The sequence below is a fragment of the Erpetoichthys calabaricus genome, chromosome 3, assembly GCF_900747795.2.
Source record: "Erpetoichthys calabaricus chromosome 3, fErpCal1.3, whole genome shotgun sequence".
Lineage (NCBI taxonomy): Eukaryota > Metazoa > Chordata > Cladistia > Polypteriformes > Polypteridae > Erpetoichthys > Erpetoichthys calabaricus.
Window position 1 is genome coordinate 218,556,936 of NC_041396.2, and position 23,524 is coordinate 218,580,459.

At 37.8% G+C, this 23,524-nt stretch overlaps 1 protein-coding gene across 3 annotated transcripts in view; it reads left to right on the forward strand.

The window, feature by feature from the left end:
- The window catches only part of fam184ab (family with sequence similarity 184 member Ab), a 642,430-nt gene that overhangs the window by 370,419 nt on the left and 248,487 nt on the right, over positions 1 to 23,524 (forward strand). For all 3 annotated transcript variants that reach the window (XM_028797795.2, XM_028797797.2, XM_028797796.2), the window contains exon 4: positions 3,794 to 3,975. In XM_028797795.2, the coding sequence (XP_028653628.2) occupies positions 3,794 to 3,975 (182 nt within the window). The remainder of the gene's footprint in view (positions 1 to 3,793; positions 3,976 to 23,524) is intronic.

Consider the following 23,524-nt stretch of genomic DNA (forward strand, 5'->3'; position numbering starts at 1 on the left):
TTTCTTTATCATTACAGTATTTGCATCATTATTATTAAAGAGGATATCTCTGCTCTGGTCACTGTCATCAATTACCATTCAGTCATTATACAATGTAAAGCCTTGTCTAGTATCATAAAGGTCTTTGCTAAGCTATTTATGTTATATTAAAAAAACAAATATAGCAGTGTTGAGCACTTATGAAAGATTCTAGAGTGGCTCCTGAGACAGCACTTTCTGCACAATAATCAAAACACTAGATGAAGGAGTTTCTTATGGAAGTATGCTGTGACATTCCTCCAGTATAGCTCCAAACACTTGCTAGCCCTAGGTGGTCTAGTGCCTTATTAAGACCATTTCCATTGGTTTTCTTGTTATTGCTATAGATGGTGAGTGTAAGCCTAGACAGTGAATGACGTTCTTCAACAGATTGATCCCCTTTTGCCTACAACATTGATGGTTTCTGTTTGCTGGGGGTGGTTCTTCACCACCACACACTTCCCTATATGAGGACACCAACACTGAATATTGCACACAGACATCTCTTCCAGGATTGTCTGTCACAGCTGGTCTAGCAGTGCCACACAATGGAATCATTGCAAGCAAAGTGCCTTACAGCTTTTTGTGGTCCTTCAGGGCTTTCCTGTTCACCCTCTACACAATAGAGTTCCAGCACAATACCAGCATTTGCCATCTACAGAAATTTTCAAATGACTCGTCTGTCTTAGGCTGCATTATTAATGGAGATGAATTAGAGTACAGGAAAGTCGAGGAGGACTCCGTCATGTGGTGCAGGGACTACAACATGCAACTCAACATCAGCAAAACAAAAGAACTGGTGGTGGAGTTCCAACATGCCAAGATGCCTCTCAGACCTGTCACCATTCAGGGGGAGGACATGGAAGTGGTGCAAGGGTATAAGTACCTGGGGGTTCACATAAATAACAAACTGGACTGGTCTGAGTGGCGCTGTGTAAGAAGGGATAGAGTGGACTGTACTTGCTAAGGAGACTCAGGTCTCTTGATGTGTGCAGCAAGCTGTTGGAAATTTTCTACCAGTCCGTAGTTGCCAGTGTGTTGTTCTACACTGCAGTCTCCCGGGGAAGTAATCAGAGCTCAAAAGAAGCACAATGCCTAAACAAAGTCAAACTTATCAGGAAAGCCTGGTCCATGGGTGAAACCTGGACACACTTGAAGCAGTTGTAGAAAACAGGATGGTGGCAAAATTGGACACCATCATGAAAAATTCCCTCCATCACCCCAGGAGGTGCACTCCTGGAGCACTTTTAGCCACAGGCTAAAATTTTTATTTATTTATTTATTTATTTATTTATTTATTTATTTATTTATGTATGTATGTATGTATGTATGTATTACCTGTATTATCTGTCTGTATCTTTTTAGCTAAGTTTTATCTAATCTAATCTAATACATATATAAAGGACTGAAGGTGGCATCTCACACCCCAAACTCCAGACCCAACTGCTCAGTCTCATACACTAGTAATTTTTAACACCAGGTTGGTTATCAGATAAAAGTTTTATCTATCTATCTATCTATCTATCTATCTATCTATCTATCTATCTATCTATCTATCTATCTATCTATCTATCTATCTATCTATCTATCTATCTATCTATCTATCTATCTATCTATCTATCTATCTATCCATCTATCTATCTATCTATCTATCTATCTATGTCCCCAGAGAAAAAATGGCTTTTGCAGATGCTCAATCAATAAATAAATACGTATTATTATATTATGCTGAAAGTCCTCAGTGTTAGTGTATCAGAAAAATGTGCAGCATTGTTCATAATGGCACTCAGTTTAGTTTGCATTCTGTCCCTCACTACTACCTCCAGGCGGTCGAGAGTGCGTCTCATGTTCAAGCTTGCCTGGACTCCCAAGTACTAGTAGCTATGCACCGCCTCCACATCCACTCCCCAGACATAGAGGCTCTTTGGTGTGGTGAAAGTCAATAACTAGTTCCTTGGTTTTGTTGATGTTAAGGTGATGCTGGTACTTGTCATGTATTATTTAAGAAAGCAGCTGACTGAGGACCTGTAATCATTTCAAGCAGTAATAGCCATTTAAAACATTAGTAATAATTTGGCTGTATTTTTATATCAATTTAATCATACCTTGGTAAAAAAGCATCAATTTCTATCAAAAAAGTGACAATTTCTGAGCAATTCAAAATATTTGAATGCTAGTGTATACCTATACAGTTTGTTCAATATATTGTATATTGTTGGCAGCATCTTAAAAATATTCCTAAGACAGGTCAAATTCCCCAAATTTTATGGTGAACCAAATGCTATCTATCATCTTTACAGACCTATGGCAGTGACTGTGCATTTTCTTCTGCTGGTACATAATCAAAGCAAATGCATATCCAGCTTTTCTGAGTTGTTTTATGTTTAGTTTATGGTTGTGATAAAAGCAGCGTACTCACTTAATTCAGGAGGGTGTCAGTTTATTTGAACGGAACTCCTTTTACAGCACCTCTTTCCCTATTGATTTTAGTCAATGAGCACATGAAAGGTTTCCTCTTTCCTTAAGAAATATGGCACATGCCGCATTACTGTAAAGTTCAGCTTAGATAATGTCAAGTTATTTAGACTGATGTTTTCGAAGGCTAATAAATCAAAGATTCAATAGAGCAACTGTGAAGCTTGTGGAATTTAATCAGATTCTCAAATGTTATGCTCACAGCTCTTTGAGTTCTTTATGCAGAGGGTTCCACCACTCTATGTACAATAGATCTTAGAGATTTGCACAGTATTTTAGTTTTTCTGACTTGTACTTAAGGAATAATGTTTTACTCCTCTTGCTCCACCTATAACACCTACAAGACACATTTTGTCTCTATATGGAAATCAGGAGTTAGTTGGATAAGGTGAAAAAAAGTCACCTGACAGTGCAGTGATTTATTGTGAATCTCGATGCAGCAGACAAGCAGTAAGGTGATAGTCATAACTTAATTAGGTAGAATGACAATCAGAAAGTATTCACAAACCTAGAGGCAAGTTCAAAGATCATAAGCAGAGAAAGCAAACATCTCACAGGATGACGTATGGAAACTTCACCTTGGCAGAATGGCAGAACCATTCTGAAAAGGTTTAAGGGGTTGAATAGCAGTGGCATAATGAAAAATGCAAAGAAAATCATCACATAATAGAGTTAAAAATTCGGACATAAGCATCAGTAGGCTTTGTTCCCTAGAAACCAAGTTACCTAAACTATTGTATAATATTTCAGTAATTATTTACCGCTCTGATGCTGATCTTTCTGATTATAAAATAGGTCATTACGGTAGCAATTGATGAAAAGAATTCGTAATTAATTGTAGAATTACGGTATTTGAGGGTTCCTCTAGAGTGCCTCTTTCTCTAGCATGATTTGGCTCAAAAACTAATCAGCACATCGTCATCTCATAACAGGCTTAAGTTTCGAGTTTGGTATTTTTCCGTCCAGCCATTTTAGGTCTAGCCCATCCTCAAGAAACTGTGACACACACACACACCCATTGTCGAGATATTGATGTTTTCGGTATAAGGGGATCCTAAAACATCAAGATCCGTTGAAAACTGCAGATCGAAATTTTTCACGAATCTAAAGCTTTTGCTTCTACCCCAAAGATGATAGGTTATGGTGACAAAAAAACAAAAACAAAACAACAAACAAAAAAAAAAAAGTCTCTTCTTATTTTGTGACTATAGTATGTCACTTATTTGCCTAATTAGAAAGCCATTGGAAATCATTATTGAGTTGATGGTTGTTTATTTTGCTTTCTGCTTTCTTCCAACAGGTCACATCGGTACTCTTCAAGCTACACAGATGACTCATGAAGCTGCCATAAGGGACCTGGAGTCTGAGAAGTCACGGTTAAAAGATAAGGTGGTTCGACTGGAGGAGGAGAGAAGTTTGCTGCAAACCAAACTGCAAAATATCGATGAACGGCAAAAGCAACAAATTCTCTCACTGGAGAAGGTACAGTAATTACAGACATAATATAACCTGCATGCATGATAACTTTCTTATTTCTGGGTCATATTGGGATTAGAGATAATCCTGTCAGAAATGGGCACAATGAGCCAATTTCAGATGAGGCACCAATCCACCATAGAGGGGCATCGTTACACACTCACATGGAGCCAGCTGAGAATCACCAGCTAACTTAACAAGCACATCTTTGGAATACAGGATGGGTGGGGACCAGTGTACCTGAAAAAGATCGATCAGGCCAATTTACAGTTGTCAGTTATTCTAACATGCTCATCATTATGATGTTGGAGGAAAACCGTAGTACCTGATAAAAAAACAACCCACACATGATCTGCGTCTAACCCCAAGACACTGGGCTAGTAAAATGACAGCAGTATCTATTGCACTATTGTGCTTGATACTGTTTTAAGTGTGAATTTTTGCTTGCACCATTGTCTTTAATTCTTGATAAAGATTTCAACTACATTTTCAAAGGTGTGCTGTGTGTTAAGTGTGCAAATAGAAAATCTGCAAAAACTCACACAACTGTAATGCCTAGGAGTTTTTGCGTCCAAAATCAGCAGATATTATTCTTTAATGTGAGTATGCTCGTGTTTTTTTTTTTGTCTGCATTAAGTTGGAAAATGGATGGATGGATAAATGGAGATTTTATTTTGAATATGAATATTTCATGTACCATCATGAAATATTCTGCTCTGCGTTAGCCACTATACATCTCCAGTAGTCAAGTGTCATGACTATGTGTTAGAGCAGTGGTATCCAAACTCAGACTTGGTGGTCGCCAATAGCTATTGTCTTTTGTTCCAATCCATTTCTGTTTCTATACTAAATGAGTTCTTACCCCCTTGTTGTGTTATTTCTCTAGTCCCCATCCTACTTTGCTTTCATTTTAAAAGTTAACAATTACCCATTCATTTTTTTTCTTAACCTGCATAATTAAGGCAGTGTCGCGGGGAAGCTGGAGTCCGTCCCAGGAAGCATAGGGCGCAAGGCAGGAACAATCCCTGGTCAGGGCTCCAGTTTTAACAATTATTTGTGTTTAATTATAAGAGACAAATACATTTCTTGATATCTTGCTGGTTAAAACTTTGCACTCTCATTTACTATAGCCATTTAATTTCCAGTGATCTCACAGGTGGAATTACAACGAAGTAAGTGCTGCTCTTTAATATTACAGTTGCCTGTATTTGTGTATATTGCACATTGTTAATTGTTTATATTTTAATACATTTAAAGATTACCTCTTCTAATTCAATTTCCATAATTGTAGCTATGTGGTCCAGAGCAAGTAAGAGCTTAAATTATCAAACCATTTCAAAGTAATTTCAAATAACAGCTTGCCTGCAGTGGATGGAGGCCCATATCAGGGCTGGTTCTCAGTATGCCTCAAATACTGCTGGGTAGGCAAGACTGGATTAAGAGGGTTAGGGGATGGTTTTGTGGGGGTCTGAAAGAAAAATCCTAACACACAAGATCAGGGAAATTTGGTCATGCTTGTGAAATTCTTATAAAAATAAATCTTCCTTATAATTTCTTAAATGGCACAGTTAAGATGTAATTTATAAAATAAAGCTAAGAGTGTAATTTAAAGCAGGGATAAGTTAAAATTAAAAACTGCAAACACAGTGCTTACCCAGAGATCTGCATCTGCCTATCCCCCATTTCTATCTGGATACAGTGTTTATAAAAAATATCCACCCCTCTTGAAAGTTTTTTTATTATACAATGTTGAATCGCATTGAATTTAATTTGGAGTTTTTGACACTGATCAACAGAAAATAACTCTTTAATAACAAAGTTAAAACATCTCTCTGCAATGTGGCTTCAATTAGTTACAATACACAAAGTAATTGATCACAGTATTTACTCCTTTCAAGTCAGTATTAGTAGATTTACCTTTGGCAGCCATGACAGCTTTGGCTCTGTGGACCTGTGGACAGGTCTTTATCAGCTTTGCACATCAAGGCACTGCAAATTTTCCCCATTCTTCTTCACCAAACTGCTCAAGCTCTGCCAGGTTGCATTGGGATTGCGAGTGAGAAGCCTTTTTCATGTCCAGCCTCAGATTCACAGTTGAATTGAGTTTTAGACTCTGGCTTGTCCACTCCAGGTGGTCATACCTGTTCAGCTTTGGTTTTATGTTGGGGTCGTTGTCTTGCTGGAAAACAGATCTTCTCCCTAGATTCAGCTTTCTTGCAGACTGCGTCAGGCTTTCCTCCAGGATTTCCTTATATTCTGCTGAATTCATCTTCTCCTCAACTCTCATAAGCCATCCAGAGCCTGTTCCAGAGAAGCATCCCCACAGTGTAATGCTGTCACCACCATGCTTTAATGTGAGGATGGCATAACTTGATAATGTGCAGTTTTTGGCTTACTCCAAAAATGGCATTTAATCTGATTGCCAAGAGCTGAGTTTTGGTCTCAACATACCATGGAACCTTCTTCCATCTGACTTCAAACTCTCCCATGTACTGTACTTTCTGTCAAACTCTAGCTGAGGTGTCATATGCAGTATTTTTAACACTGGATTTCTCTTTGCCAAACCCCATAAAGCTGCAACATATGAAGCATCCGAGCAGCAGTTTTTGTCTATGCAGTCTCTCCAATCTCATCTGCTGTGACTTGTAACTCCTTCAGAGTTCTCACAGGTCTCTTGGTGGCCTCCCTTGCTAGTCTCCTTCTTACATGATCACTCATTTTTTTATGGATGGCCTACTCAATGCAGATTGACACCTTCCCAATTCTTAATCCATTCATCCATCCATTTTCCAACCCGCTGAATCCAAATGATTGATGTAAATGGATTCCATGAAACATTTACTCCTGAATTGTGCTTTTCAATCACCTTTTTACGGAGTTGCTTGGGATGTTCTTTTGCCTTCATTGTTTAGCTAAGGCCACAATATTCACTCACCACAAGTTGGACAATCCAATTATGGTGCATTTATACTATAATCAATTGAAACCCCTCAACTACAGGAAGGTGATCTCCATTTAACTAATGCTGTAACTTCTAAAACTAATTAGCTGCACCAGTGAGGATTTAGGTGTGTCATACTAAATGGGGCGAGTACTTATGTGATTAATTATTTTTATGTTTTATTTTTGTAATTAATTTAGAGAACTTTTCAGAAATATGTTTTCACTTTGACATCTTGGGGTCTTTTTCTGCTGGTCAATGTGAATAAAGCCAAATTAAATTCATTGATTCAATGATGTATAACAATAAAATGTGAAAGCTACCTTGGCCCTAAAATAGAATGAAATACATTCCAACAATGGATTTTGTTTTCTTTATTTATAGGGAATCCCCTAGGTTCCTGTGGAATAAAACATTAGACAGGATTAATTTGTTTTTGAGTACAAATACCCATCAGGACTCTGAACATCTCTAATAATAGTGTTTGTCTTCTTTTCAAAACTAACAGATTTATGCCTTGTGCTGAATGCTTATGTATAAATTTGTGATGTTCTTTCCCACGAGCGTTTACTCTTTGAAGTGACCGGCAGCTAGTGACCATAGCTGTGCTGTGTGCCCACGTAATTATCAACTCAACTTGAAGATCTGTCCTGCCCTGTCCTTTTCCCTTTGAAACCATCCACTGTGAAACCTGGGCGCTCTCACATACGCAGAATGTTGAAAACATTTATGAGGGCACATTTTGCCTCAAGGCAGGTTCAGAGCAAGAACACAGATGAATAATTAATCACAATTGTCCTTTAGCAATTCTCTCTGTAGTTTAAATTTTGTATTTTCTTGAATAATTCTAACCGCTTTAGAACCACAAATTGTAGCTCGGAGTTTCATTTGTAATGTCCTGTGCTTCATTTCTCAAGTAAGGTTTCCTTTAAAGAATGTAGTAAAGGAGAATTAAGAGGCACAGGTTAACCAATAAACATTTATTTTATATAATGCCTTCCTCTAATCAATGTCATACCAAAGATTATGATACATTGTAATTATTTATACTTGGCTGTGAGGGAAGGTTTATGCAATGTGTTGAATTTTCTGAATTTCTGCCTGAAAACCTCCTAAAATGTGATTTGATCTTCATCTTCGTCTACATAATGGATAAAATAAGTAAAACATACAAAATTGTACATTGTCATGTCTTTATTGAACATGTTCCAAAAGTGTGTGCCCCCTTATTTGTTTAATCTTGCAGTTTTTGTATGTAATGTTGAAGATTAGGTTACATTTTAGATGCTGTTTGTGAAGGAGACTGGAAAACTCCTGACAGTTCAACCATGTTTTCTCACATTTCTGCTTGAAAGACAGGATAGATGTCAAATAGAGGAATCTTTACAAAGTCGGGTGAGTAAGTGTGGCCGGTGGGTGGGATCAGGATGGGGTCATTAATGTTCAAAAAGACTGTGGCCAAAGCATTCTCATTTCATTAGCTGCAAGCCTGTCTTTCTTGTTTTGTATATGGTCCCCACAAATTCAGCTGAACGGTCACATTTATGTTTACACACACAACACGCGTTATTGGAGCACTGGTGCCTCAACTTATCACACCGGCTGAGCCTTATAGTATAATATTCTAATGATTTGGCATATAGGCCATAATATCTATATGAATATTGTATGTTTAGGTGACTATATAGGAATGTGATTTTATGAATTACTTATGAATGCTTTGAAACCACTTCAGTTTTGTTTGTCTGATGCCTTCTGACTCATTAGCACTAGAATCCCTAAAGCCTACAAAAAAACTCATAATACGGTCCACCTTAAATTCCTTTGCACCTCTCCATCAGCGTCTTTTGTTTTGTAAATGTTTCGATAAGCACAAGCAGCAAGCAGCCTGCTGTCCCATCCCCCACCCCCACCGACACTGCTCAAGTCACAGAGAAGATTCTTGGAGCTAAACTTTTGTTCATCTGGTTGTGAGATGCCTGGAATTGTAGAGGTTGATTAATATATATAGTCATTTGGAATGCATAGGAAAAGATCACAGTTGTCCCACGGGAGAAAGACTTTCCAGGACTAAGGTCATAAAGCTTATGGAGCCATTTCTGGACAATCGCAGAACCATAACAACAGTTGAGAAGAGTGCGACTGGAGCTTCCACCTTCAGCTAAAGTTACTTGAGTACACATGTACTTTGTCAGCATGCCCTTGTCGATCAAACACAGGAAGCTCTGCAGTCTACTAGTGACTTTATGCTGTAGGAAGATAAATAAATAAATCAAGGTAGAGAGGTAAATAACATTCGATCTGGCGTTTATATAAGTAACATATAAATGTTTTTTATATAAAGACCTTCACAAAACATAATCACAAACAGGACTTTGCTCGATACGTTGGCGAGCTCTGTAAGCCGTGCTGCTTCGTTGGAGGACAGGTGTGGGGCAGACTGACTGGCTGGATGATGCTGGAGCAGGCTGCTTGTGCTGATCGACACATTTACAAAACAAAAGACGCTGATGGAGAGGTGTGAAGGAATTTAAGGTGGGCCGGGATTACAAGTATTTTTGTAGGTTTCAGGGATTCATTTTGGGATCCCCCCTATTTTTAGCCTCCTAGACTGGAAAAATCCTTATTTTTTTAGGTCATTTTTGGATATATACTGTATGTACATTTTTGGATATATTGTGCAGGAAATTATACCCTTATGATAAAGAGTAAACCAATAAGCCCCTTCATCAAAAATGATTAGAAAGATGTCAACTTTCCCAGAGGTTTACCCCCTTAATGGTATATGAGGGGTCAAAGTTACTCCTCTTCACAAACCTTTGAAAAAAATGTGATCGGTAATATAGGCATGTGGAGTGTTGTTTTATGATATTTCAAGTTTGCTTATCTTGAATGTGATATTTTTGATATTTAATTCATTACCATTGGTCCTAACCCTCTAACAGCAGCTCCAAAAAGACTAAAAATGACAATTTCAAACATAAGCATTTGGGGTGTTGTTTTAAAATATTTCAAAATAAGTGATTGCAATTATGATGTTATTTTTCATTTTTGATCTTTTATTAGGGATCTAGCTCTCTATAGATCTGTATTAGGGGCTGAAAAATGACAAATTTATATTACAATTGAGAGTGTTTAGACTAAACATTTAAATTAAAGCACACATATTTAATATTTCATATATTTGACAAAACTGTTCCTGTTAATTATGTACTTCTCCACCATGAAGTAAATCCTTACATTTCTTATGTGTGTAAAAGAATAAAGAGAAGATCTCCTTTAATAGGGAAACTGAAGCACGGTAGTAGCCAGTTTTGAGTGCAGAAAGGATTCATCATCTCAGGTGCAAGTGTATCGTGGCTGTGTCTCCTTCCAGGTCAGGTGAGTGCAAGGATAAGAGAACAAGAGTTGGGTGGAGGACATATGTGTGGGTTTACATAACAAAGATTGGATAGGGACCTGCAAAACTCTTCCTTTATCCCAAATACTGCACTTTAAAACACACTAGGCCTATCGATTCTGTATGTCCTTGAGCATTGTTAGTGGTTAAAGTTCATTTAAGTGGAATTTAAATGTGACATCTGATAATATTAAAATAACATTAACTGATGTCATTTCTCTTATTTTCCTCTTCTTCTTATTTTCATCATACTTTTAAAAGAGGCTTTTAAAATTTTGTAGTTAAAGCCTCATCGCTCGTCTGAAAATAATATGATGTTTGGCCTGTTTAAATTAGGCCTGAAGCATTTACAGAAGTACTTACTGTTCCCTTTCATGCTTTCGTAAGCATATCTCTAAGCTATTTATGTTTAACATCAGCATCCTGGTTCTGATTGGCTAATACTCCTGTTTAATAATAATTATAATTTGTTACATTTATATAGCACTTTTCTCACTACTCAAAGCACTACCACACAGGGAGGACCTGGGATGCGAACCCATGATCTCCTTACTTCAAGGCAGTAGCACTACCACTGCGCCACCTGTGTAACATGTTATGTCTTTTTCTAACCCACTTATTCCAGACCAGGGTCAGAGCTGGGGTGGTGGAGCCTATCCCAGCTAGCACAGGGTGCAAGGCAAGAACAAGTCCTGGAGAGGGTCGTAGCCCATCGCAGGATGAACAAACACACACACATCCTCACATACCAAACACATGTTATGGCCAAGTTTGCATCACCAATTGAGCTAACCTGCATGTCTTTGGACAGTGGGAGGAAACTGGAGCACAGGGAGAACATGCAAACTCCATGCAGGGAAGTCCCGGGACGCGTAAACCCTGTCTCCTTACTGTCACCAGTGTACCACCGTGCTGCCTACTTGTATAACATACTTCAGCTAAATAACAATAAATAATTTTAAGTTATGAAATATTGACTTTGAAAGTTTTTCATGTTAGTTCTTCATTATTGGGCAGGCTGTCTGTTGGTGTATTTGCCTTGCTATAAATTTGTCCACATCTAGTTCTCACACGGCTTGCCTCCAGCCACACTCTGGCCTCTCGATTTAATTTGCCCGGCCATGAGTCCTTCAGGGCAGTAATGCAGTGTAGTAGCGGTGTGACCGCAGTTCATGGGTCTTACCTCTTAGTTTTGCTTCTGTTTCGTATTTCCAGCTTTTTGACTCTTGCTTATTGTAATTCTGGATAAGTATCTTGAAACTTCTTCTACTCCGTGGACTGATTTTTTTAAGTTGAGGTCTTCTCTTCTTACACTTATTCTGTTTCTGACCTTGACTTCCTTATTTATGACTGATGAGTTTATTAAGCATGACCCACCCTTTGGCTTTAACCTCTTGTTGGTCTCGCCCCATTGTGCATTGTTTTCCGTGCCTTCTCCGGATATAAGGGTAAGTGCAGAGAAGAAATGTGAAGGTGGAATTCGGTGACCATGCAGCAATTTGAGTGTCCGAATCTAGTTAAATAATATTCTTCTGTTTTAGTTACTTTAAGCTGTTGCTTATTTTTATCATTTTTTCTGACATTTTGTTTGACACTTTGCCTTATGTGCCACCATTTCATTTATTCATTTTCATGGGTGGAGCAGCATTGTTAACAGCAACACCACTTGTGTCAGTGACACAATACGTGACACAATATGGCGGCACAAACAGACTGGCATCCAAACTTTGCATCAAAATAAAAAAATATTGTAAATCGTTCTTTTCAAGAACACTCAGAAAAGGTAGGCTTTTGTTTGGTATGAACTTAAAATTAAGACAACACGTTGTGATTAGTGATTTGGTTTTGGTGTCTGTTGATTCCTATGAAAACAGCCTGAGCTTATTATCTGACCACTCATTTGGATGGCCTCTTTATCTTACGATGCTTCCATGTAAACCAAGTCCATTTGGACGTACGTTATATCAAACGAATATTACTCTACCGATGTTCATACAGTCTAAATATAACATTGTATTTATGTGCTATGTAATTTGTAATAGCACACATACATTCTGGACCACAATACATTCAAACCCACATACTGTAAGTCTTCTAATGCATTGTTAAATTGGAATATTTGCCTTTTCTTTGCATGTGAACGGCAGTCTAACTGGATAACTAAACTGTTATATAAACAACACTAAAAATAGAATTTATTTAGGTGAAGGCAAGCTTAGTCATGTTTACATGCTCCGCATCTTACAAGGAAGGTTAAATTAATTTTAAAGAATCATGTCCCTGGGTATTACATCTGGAAATCAGTGTACATTAAACATGACAAACCTCTTTTGTAAGGATGTACATGACTGGAAGCAGATTAGACATCCACTTTTATTTTGGCTGACAATGTGCCAACGAACAGAAAAGGTCATCAAAAACAACCAGTTTTTTTGCTACAGCGTAGGCAAGTATAGAGTTAATAATGGATATGTATTTTTATTATGCTCAAATGTGTACAGAACAGCTTTTAAATCTAAAATCGCTCCAAGCATTTCAGTAAATTAAGTAATCCTCATTCAGAGTCACTGTACCATGCATAATTGTTAGTTTGTGCAATACTACTGGAAATAAAGAAAAAATGACCTGTATACAAAAATGTGTGCTCTGTTGTATACAGTATCACATTTTAGGAATCATGGGCATATATATCTTGTTATTTTCTCAGGTTTTCTGCTGTACTTAACGTGAAGTTGATCGTTGATTTTACTAATTTAATGTCTCAGTTATAAGCGCCTCAGGCGCTATATATAAGCAAACAGACAAGCCAGCAAAAATAAGAGAACCTGGTAAAAATATTTTTAAAAAAAAAGTAGACAATGCTACTCAGCCCAAAGCAGTTTGTCAATTCCTATTCCCTGTTGTACGCTTGAATCCCACGCCCAGTTGGTGTCTTGTATTGAGTAGACTTGAAAATGTTATGTTATTCACCTCATATCTCTAAAATAATGTATGGATTTTCAGCTCAGTGAGGTGTTGATTCCATCTACTGCCATGAATGCATTAGGTAATGCTCTGTTTGTTTTCATTTATTTTGAAATATGTTTTTATTTTCATTGTTTTTATGTTATTGCTATTCTGATGATCATTTTTGGCATATGTTTTTAAATGGGTGCTGACATTTTGTGTGGTTGTTTTCAGGGAGCTGCAATTTTATGTAACTGCTCACTATGATGTTGTACTTTTGATAGTTAAATTATAACAGCCAAGGTATAAAGGATGGTGACGCTCAGTAGATCCAAACTTTGTGGTCACTCAAAGGAAAATACCTGTAGCAGACAAGTGCTTGAGCATTTAAAGCAAGATTTAGTTCAGATTTGACTTTTCATTCTAGTTCATCTTTGAGTTTTAGTTAAGAGATAAAACATGTCCTGTGTCTCAAACCTTTGCAATGGCTGTGACAACTCTCTAGCCTTGCCTGAAAATGAATAAATAAAAATCTCTGTCGCTTGTCTTTCATTAGTCTTATTTACTTACTTATTTACTTTGAATTGTTTTGCAAGGCAACATAGATGCTAAGAATTTCTCTTGGTGTTACATCCATACACATAAGGAGGTAGATACAATTAAACAACCTATTTTGTCCCATTGGGCACTCAAGACTTTTCTACAAAGCAAACTGCAAGCAAATGTGTCAGTTTGCTCTCCAAAGGGCTTCTGTGAAATGTAGCCTGTGGGCCTGATCTGATAAAATGATCAATCACAGACAGCTTGACACCCTGAGATGCCTCCTCGCTGCAACATCTAAAGACTTGGTCAGTGATGGAGGGTCATAACTCCATGATGGGCAACATTAATGGACAAAATTTTATACTTTGTTAACCAAAAGGTTGGGCTTAGGTGCACCCATGAAACCAATGGCAAAATGTATTCTCCTTCCATTTAAAAAATATTACCAGCACCAGATCTTTGCTCTCTCTACATGCTCACTGCTGCCAACCTAGCCATAACCTCTGCTTATGACAGGAGTTGCCTAGGGTGTGGCCGCAACAACTCCGAAGGGCAGCCTGGCAATGGATTTGAAGAGAGGAAGACTTGTCTGTATTGGAGTCAGACGAAGATGCCATTAGTCCAAAGCTTGCTAAGGAAAAGCAAGTGCACAAGCAAGAGAGAGGTCATGCATAAAAAAAACATGCATTCATCTTGCATTGCCCAGCAAATATACATTTTACACTAGCAATTGAGGGCATTGTATGTAAAAACCTTGAAGAGAAAAGTGCAGCATTGCCCACAACAAGAAGGTGCAACCAAGGTAAGGAAAGAAACGGACTCCTGGAGAAAGAAAGAAAAACACACTGAAGATCCTTCTATGTGTGCAGTAGAGAGCATCACGTACACCAAACCATAACTAAACCTACTTTAATTATTTGACTAATTTCCCCCCAGGGACGAATAAGGTCTATTCTGAGAACTATTAATTGTAACTTAATAGTTAGGGTAAATCCAGCTAATGAATTATGGTATTGGCATCACTATAACCGAAACCTCACAACCTTTATGAAGGAGAAGTTTTTGGCTGTTCTGTCTTTTCTTAAATCCAGTAGGAAATTCAGAACAGCATCACACACACATACACACATGAAGCAAACTGTGGGTGTGGTTAGTAAACCAGGGTACGCTAGCTGTAAGCAAATGGTGTAGGCAGTAGAAATTTAATAACTAGCTAAAGAACTTATCCATGTTGACCACATGAATTAAAAGATTAGAATTCATAAGTTATGTGCCTTTTTCTATAGAAGAGGAAAAGTTCAATTAAGCTATCAAAATTGTATATTCTGTATTGTGTGTTATTGTCTTTTGTTTATACAACTAGATATAAATACTTGCATATATCTATCTTCTGTTATCCTTATGTTGTAAATAGATTGCATTATTTGGTTTACTGCAGCAAATGTGTCTGAGGTATTTGTTGAAAAATGGTATATCACCACATCCAAACCACACCAGAGAAAGTAAAAGTTATTTAATGTAGACTTTCGCTGATTTATTCGTTCATAAATTGTGCAGACCTCTACATGTTTCTGGTGTCCTGGCTGGAAGGTGAAACAAAGTTCAGCCACACATTACACATTTGTATGCGCTTGTACTAAAAAATATTATTGCACAAAACACAATTATATAAAACAATATAGTAAAGTAGAATTGCACTCCCACCAATTACTTTATCAAGTAACCCTTTATAATATAAACAGAGAATGAAAAAATAATTTAAAGTAGACAGAGGTGTTTAGAAATTGGGAAAAGACAGCTGAATCAAATATGTGTTCAAACATAGAGACTGCTGTAGGAAATAAACTGTTCCAATGCCTATCATTTCTTGCCTATAGTGACCAGTAATGTTTACCTGATAGTAATAACTGAAAGAGATGAGATGAGATGCCCGGGTAAGTGTAATTGTTATGACATTTGTGGAGCACTTTATGACCCATGATGTATACAGGACCTCAATCAGGCCTACAATTTTTTCTGCTGTAAACTTTTTAGGATGAGAAAAAGCATCCACTGCTGAGCTTTTTTGATAAGAGCAGGTATGTTTTCATCCCAGTCCAGACTGTGAGTGATAGCTGTAACTTGAAATTTAAATGATTCTACCTTGTTGACTTTGACATCATTTATAACTAGGGGAGTATCGGGTAAAGAATGTCTCCTAAAATCCACAGTTATTTTTACAGTCTTCAGAGAATTCAAGTTAGGATTGTTGAATCTATACAAACTGGCCAGCCAATCCACCTGCCTCCTATATGTCAACTCATCCCTGCCTGTGTTCAGGCCAATTAGGGTCATGCCATCAGCAAATTTCAGCAGTCTATCAGATGGGTCACTGGAGATGCCGTAATTAGTGTAAAGTGAGAAAAGAGTGGGGACAGAATACAACCCTGAGGGGACCCTGTGCTCATGGTCAAAGTCCCTGACTGATGTTCGTTCATCTTCACAAATTTCTTAGAAAGTCAGAGATCCAGAGGCATGCAGCCTACAGTAGTCCACATTCATGCTGAGATATTTGCTATGGAGAAGCTCTGGTAGAATTGTATTAAATACAGAAATTAAATTTACAAATAAGATGAATAGTCTAAATTCTGCAAGGTTTAGTGGACAGCCATGTTCACTGCATCCATAACTGACCTGTTGGCACAGTAAGAAAACTGTAGTGGGTCAAGGAGAGAATTGGTGACAGATCTGAGATGCTGAAAAACCAGACGTTCCAATGACTACATTATTAATGAGGTCTGTGGCACAGGCCAAGTAAACCTTGAGAATATAAGTAGTTTACTAGTTAGGCTCAAGGATGATCATGGATTCTTTGAAACAGGCAGGACCTTTGAATTGAGCCAAACACTGGGTGAAAATTTCTGTAAATGTAGGTGCTATCTGATCAGAGCAGTGGTTTGCTGTGTATGGAGAAATTTTGTCTGGATCAGGAGCTTTACAAGTAGCTGCCTCTGGAAGGGCAAATGGATGTCATGTTCAGAAATGCATAGGGTGAGGTGCAGGTGAACTATAGGGGAGATACGTCAGGGGGTTTGATGTCATGCATGGAGGAGGGGGTCTTCTCAAACCTTTAATAGAAACTGTTCAACTACCTAGGTAGAGAGGGGTTTGTTTGTGATAGGGGGTCTTCAATTTGTAATCAGTAATCATTTTGTAAAGCACCCTTAATAGAGGAACAATCATTTGGGGAGAAATTCTGCTCCACCTTGGCCTTATATCTGCTTTTAGTATCCTTGACAGCCATGTTTACTTGAAATTTAGCCTCTTTGTAAGCAGCTTTGTTTCCACTTTTTCTAAGTTATTCAGATTTATAGAAAACCATGGTTTGTCATTACTCTATTTAGTTGGAATGCAGACAATAACTAGTGCAAAAAGTAACTGTGTCCATATACTGATCTAATCCATCAGAGGTATCTCTACATACTTCCCAGAGAGTGAGGTCCAGTCCATCCTGTAGTTCTTACACAGTCTCACTGATCCACTTTTGAACTGTTTGTATTTCCGGTTTAGTTGATTTCAGTTTCTGTGTGTATGAAGGTACAAGAAATACCATGGTCTGAGTTGCCCAAAGGGGCCCATGGAATAGCATGGTAAGCACCAGAGATAGTGCTGCTTCCAGAGTTTTCTAGTTGCACATTTCACCAGCTGTTTGTATTTGGGAAGCTCAGATACCAAGTTATTAAAATCACCCAAGAGAATAACTGTGGCATCCAGGTATGCATTCTCAGCAGCTAAGGCAAGATCTGCTAAAAGCTGCTTTGCAATAGTCTCATTTGATTGAGCCGGCACGTAGACTCCAATTAGAATGACAGATGCAAACTCTCTCGGCAGATAAAATGTTTTGCAATTAATTGTCAGAAATTTCACATGAAGCGTGCATCTCTTTCCCAATATTTTTAGTATCTGTGCACCATGAGTTGTTAAAAAAGAAACGCACTCCTCCACCCAATTTGACACAAAATTCCGTACAGCTTGAACGTAAAACACTATTAAAGGTTAAATCTGGCATTTTTCAATTCATAGTATATTTTAATTTGTGGGTGGCATGGTGGCGCAGTGGGTAGCACTGCTGCCTCACATTTAGGAGACCCGGGTTCGCTTCCCGGGTCCTTCATGCGTGGAGTTTGCATGTTCTCCCTGCGTCTGCGTGGGTTTCCTCCGGGTGCTCCGGTTTTCTCCCACAGTCCAAAGACATGCAGGTTAGATGCATTGGTGATCCTAAATTGTCCCTAGTGTGTGCTTCGTGTGTGTGTGTGTGTGTGCCTTGCGCCCTGTGTTGGCTGGGATTGGCTCCAGCAGACCCCCGTGACCCTGTAGTTAGGATATAGCGGGTTGGATAATGGATGGATGAATGGATGGATATTAATTTGCCAAGTTAAATTACATTCTAAAGTACAGCATTTTCTTATAAAATTTAAAAAATATCATGTCTGGTTTTATGGTGCATAAGTGCAAATGTAAAAGCAGAATCCTTCAAACTTCCTAAAGGAAGTTGTCCTGAATATAGACATTTTGTTTTAGGAATTGAAAAAAGCTAAAGATTTTTATGAGTCCGGCTATACACTTTACATCATTGCTTGTCTCTTTCCCTGTGGCAGCCGTTTCGCCCTAGTGGCATGACTTCATGTAGCTTATACTTTTCACATTGAAGAATTGTCTACAGGGGTTGTTAATGACATGTTTGAATGCTAATGCCCAGATGAATTACTTTCACTGTCCTATAGACAACCAGACAATAATCACTGAAAAAGCCAAGCTCAAAATTTATCATAGTTCTTCACCACATGTGAGGAAGAAGATCATAGACAAATGTGAAAACTGCTGGTGCTTTCCATAATTTAGTTGTGGACTGAGAAATGCATCTGTACTGGGGCCTGATTATGGAAATGTAGATATTGCTGCAGGAAGGGACATGGGACAGCACCAGCAGCCGTGTTCTATAATGCTATGATGATTAATAAAATTACTATGAATCATAACTCAGAACTACATCTTTAACTACAACTTCATCATAATATGGGCTTGAGTACATGTCTACCGAGAACAGTAAAAGTTACTAATAACTTTTACTCGCTCAAAAGCATTGTATTCAGTTGTTCTTTTATTGCCATATCCTCAGCAAGAGGGACTCAGCATGCACTATAAAATCCAATAATTGATTTGTGATGCCTTTTTCATTTCCCCAACATTTTATTTTTCATTTACAGTCTTAAAAGTTTGACGGCAGATGATTTTATAGGATTCTGACATCTCTGCCACTATATCAGATACTTGGCACACTTGTCACATGCTTCACGGAAGATATTTTTATTTTAAGAGTAGCCAAGATTAAAGGCAAAGTAACCAAGAAAATATTATTTAAAATATTACATAGGTAGATGGTATGCAAGGGGTAAGGGGTATGCAGATTTGGCTCTCTCAACAGCAGTAGGTGCAAGGCAAGAGCTAACTATTAGATAGATAGATAGATAGATAGATAGATAGATAGATAGATAGATAGATAGATAGATAGATAGATAGATAGATAGATAGATAGATAGATAGATAGATAGATAGATAGATAGGGTCAATAATGTCACATGTGTAGAGTAGAGTGAAATCCTTGCTCGCCTGTGATAATCAGCATGCAACACTTCACCAAACCCTGGCAAAGTCTTCTATGAATTTACACTAAGAATAATAAAGCCTTCAAAACACAACAAAGTGAACTCATTTTATAAAGCAGATCTACAGTTTTTCCAATTAGAAGAAAGTAGTTTCAAACTGAAACAATCAGAGAAAAAGTGTGATCATCACAAAAGTTTTGGATGTCGTCTGTCTTGAAGATCTGACACGCACCCACAGGCCCTGCCAGTTTTTTTTAACATATACATCATGATGTTATCGAGTAGCGATGCAACAACATCACACGTGTCTTAACATAGCAATGCAATGCGTCAGGAGGCATCATACCATGGTGCCCATGACACAAACAAGAAAATGAAATAACAATAAAAAATTCATATATTGAAGAATCACAACAATGAGCAATACTTCCATTTTTCACCATTTTGCCTGCATTTTTATATTTACCCTAAATGTCAGAACTTAATTCAAGCAAAATTATAGCATGGCTGCTTTGTGTAGTGTACTGTGGAACGAATTTGACAGTTGAGATCTGGAAGGTAAATTCCACAAGCTCAATAATTGCTCTCTCTTTTCAAGTCACACATCACATTCGAGTTGCTCAAACCTTGTATTACTGTATTTCGCCTCTTTCATCTCTCAGCATTTTTTACCATGTATTAGAAGAAGTAAATGTACAAAGGATGATTTTAAAATGCAGCATTCAGTAAAATATTGGATGGATCTATAATGTGAAGGGTTGTTTCTTTCCTTGTATGTAAGTTTTTTGGCTTCCTGTGAATGGACCCAGAATATCAGTTGAAGAAAATAAAAGCATTTTTGAGACATGCTGTGATCAGGTCCATGTAAGACATTTGCACAAGAACAAAAGCATTTCTCTTTACTCCCAGTCCCACAACTTTTTATTTGGATGCAATTAACAATTAATGTCAATAGACTGTTATTCCACCCACAGTGTGGGATTACCTGATGTTTAACAATGGTGCTCATGGACACAATACATGAATAAATTTAGCCTCCAAAAACTAATCTAAGTGCTTCCACCTTGATTTAATTCATCAACTTTTGGAGGTGTCCATCCATCCACATTTCTGTCTGTTTCTAACCTGATTTTTCTACACAGTGTCGTGAACTGTTGACATAGACATAGTGAAAAGGGTGAAAGGCTTCCAAAAACACCAACAAACCAGGCCAGGGCTTTCACTGGCCTGCCCAGAGATAAGGCTCATCCAAGGATACCTGACCCCAAACTCTTCAGAGACACTTCAGCCTGCATAAGCTCAAAACAGGGGCTTTTAAAGTTCAAAATGTACAAAATGCACAAAAATGATCTTCAACAGAGAAGATAATCCATACAAAATTCTGGCTTTTAAGGACAAGGCCAATGAGGAATCTTCATAAATAAAGGATTTATTCATATTAAACCAAAGAAGAACAAAATAAACAAGTGAAAATAACAAAGAAAGGCAAGAGAGATTTGCAGAAAAAGGCAACGCAAAAACAGAAATAACTCAAACAATTCTCTCAAGAATGAATGGCGCTTTCCAACTTTAATTAACCTCTGCTTGAACCGTTTCTACCACCTGAATATAAAGACGAAAGGTGGTCCCTGCAGGGGTGATGTCAGCGTGGCCCTGCCTCTCGGGGTATCACCCACAAAACACAAGAAATGTAAGAAAATACATAATACATAAACAAACAATATTAACAAACGTTACATAAGCACATGAAAAAAAATTAAAGCGTGTATCAAGTTGGGTTTATGTATATTGTATGTTTTTTTGTTGTTTTTAAAATTTGAATTATTTTTCATGTATTTTTGTCATTACTGTTGGTATTGTGTATTACTACTATAATTATTTACTGTCCCTTTAAATTAAATGTACTTTATGCCCATTTCTGTTGTTCTGTGATTGGAACCCCAAGAGGCGGGTCTACAATGACATCACAGCTGAGGGGCCGCCCTCCACCTTTTTACCCTGTTGGAACAAACGACATCCTTCAGCGGGTCATTGAGAGCTGTTGGACTTTATTATTGCAATTATTGTTTTTATTTCATTTGTCATTTTGTGGATTTTTTGTCATATTATGGATTGAACATAGGTAGTCTTCTTCCAGCAAACCGCTTTTGACAATTTTTTTGCTCTTTTTCCTCTTTTTGTCTGTCCTTTTGCTTTCTTGTGTTAAAGTCTTAATTCATGAAGATTCTTGTTTTGGACTTGTCTTTTTAAGCTAGAGGTTGACAGTAATACTCTCTCTCTTGAAGGGCATTTTGTATATTATGGAGCTATTTGAATTGTTTTGAATTTTTTAAGGCAGCTTCCCATTTCTGGGACTGCTAGGCAAAATGCCTGCAGTTAGTAGTTTGGTCTGTTTGGCGAGCGTAAGGCCTTATCTGGGCAGGTCAGCAAAGGCACTGAGTTGCCTTCTGGGCCTTTTCAAGACCTCACACCCGTTTTCCCCTGTTTGAGACTCCATTATTATTATTATTATTACTTAGTATTTGGCTGATGCCTTTAACCAAGGTGACTTACAACATTTGGGTACTTTTTGGGGTTTTTTTTTTCCAATTGGAGCACAGGTAGGTGAAGTGATGGGGATTCAAGTTCAGAATTGTCATGTTCTGCTGGTGCCCATGTCAAATTTTCTCCAGTTTTCTCACACATCCCAAATATATGTAGAGTATGTTAACTGGTGTTTCTACATGCATTGGCGCGTTATGAATGAGTGTAGATGAGTATGTGTGTCTCATGACAGACTGCTGTTCTTTCAAGGCGTGATTATTGTCGAGCTTGATGCAGCTTGTAATAGACTATGCTTCACTGTGACTTCGTAATGAGAAAAGCAGATTCCGAAAATGGCTGGCTCACTAAACAGAGGAATAATATAAAACTACTACTAGTTTAGCATTTTTAATTTCTAATGTCCACATTATACTAATAAAAGTAGTATTTGAATGTCAGTGATTTTCATTTGAAGTATCCTTTAAACCAGACAAACTCAAAATTAGCCTTGGCCAAATCATATTTCAATTCAAGTTCAATTCTTTATTGTCATGTGTACAAATACAAGTACCATGTACAATGAAATACTTGTATCCTTAAAACAGAACAAAATTATAGCACTGTTGCTGTTTTTTTGTCACACTTTAATGTTATGGCCAAGCCAAGCATTCTAAGTTTCTAGTCGAAACCATCTATTACAGACACAGCATGGGAGTTTTTGTTACATAACCTGTTTCTATATTCATTCATTTTAAAGTTGTTGCCTGGCAATGCCTGTCCTGCCTACTAGCTGGGGTGTTTTCTAAGTGGAGTTTGCATGGCCTCCCATCATTCTTATAGCTTTCCTCAGGGGATTCCAATAGTATGTCAGCCCACAGCCTAGTAGGTTAATGGGGTCTGTGAAGGTTAGCGACAGTGGGTTAGTCTCACTTCTGGTGTCCTGTCTAGGTCTGTTTCCTGACTTGTGTTTCTGAGTGTGGTCAAGACATGGAAACTGCAAAAAATAGATAGCTGCAACTTTCAGTTCAAAAGACACTAGAATGGCAATGCTGGTGGCTGTTGTAAGGAATTTAACTTTATTGGGAGCAAATTGATTTATTCAACTGCTTAATGGGGCTGTGCGTATGACAGGGGAGGACTCCTGCCTTGAACCTGATGCTGCAGTGATAGGCACAGCTCTTTATTTTAATATGCAGATTCAGAAAATAATTGAATAATATTTATTTGTTTCGGTGAGAATAATTCTTAAATGTCTGAAAACAGCACAGGAAAGACTTTTCAGACCTGGAATTGAAGATACTGGTGTCTGAAAGAGGCAGCTCACAAAAATAGCTACTATGGCACTTTGAGTGCCACAAATCAGAACAAAGTTCTTAGTAACAAATTATTTTCATCCAGGAGGAATGTAAAACTCACAAGTGTAATTTCTGAAGAAGAGTAACGCAACTATTTTGTAGCCACTTATGCACAAGGTGTCCCGCCAGCAAGACACAGCCATATTTCAAAGTTGCTTGTGTACATTGCAGTAAGGCCACAAGTCCAACAAAAGCATTATTG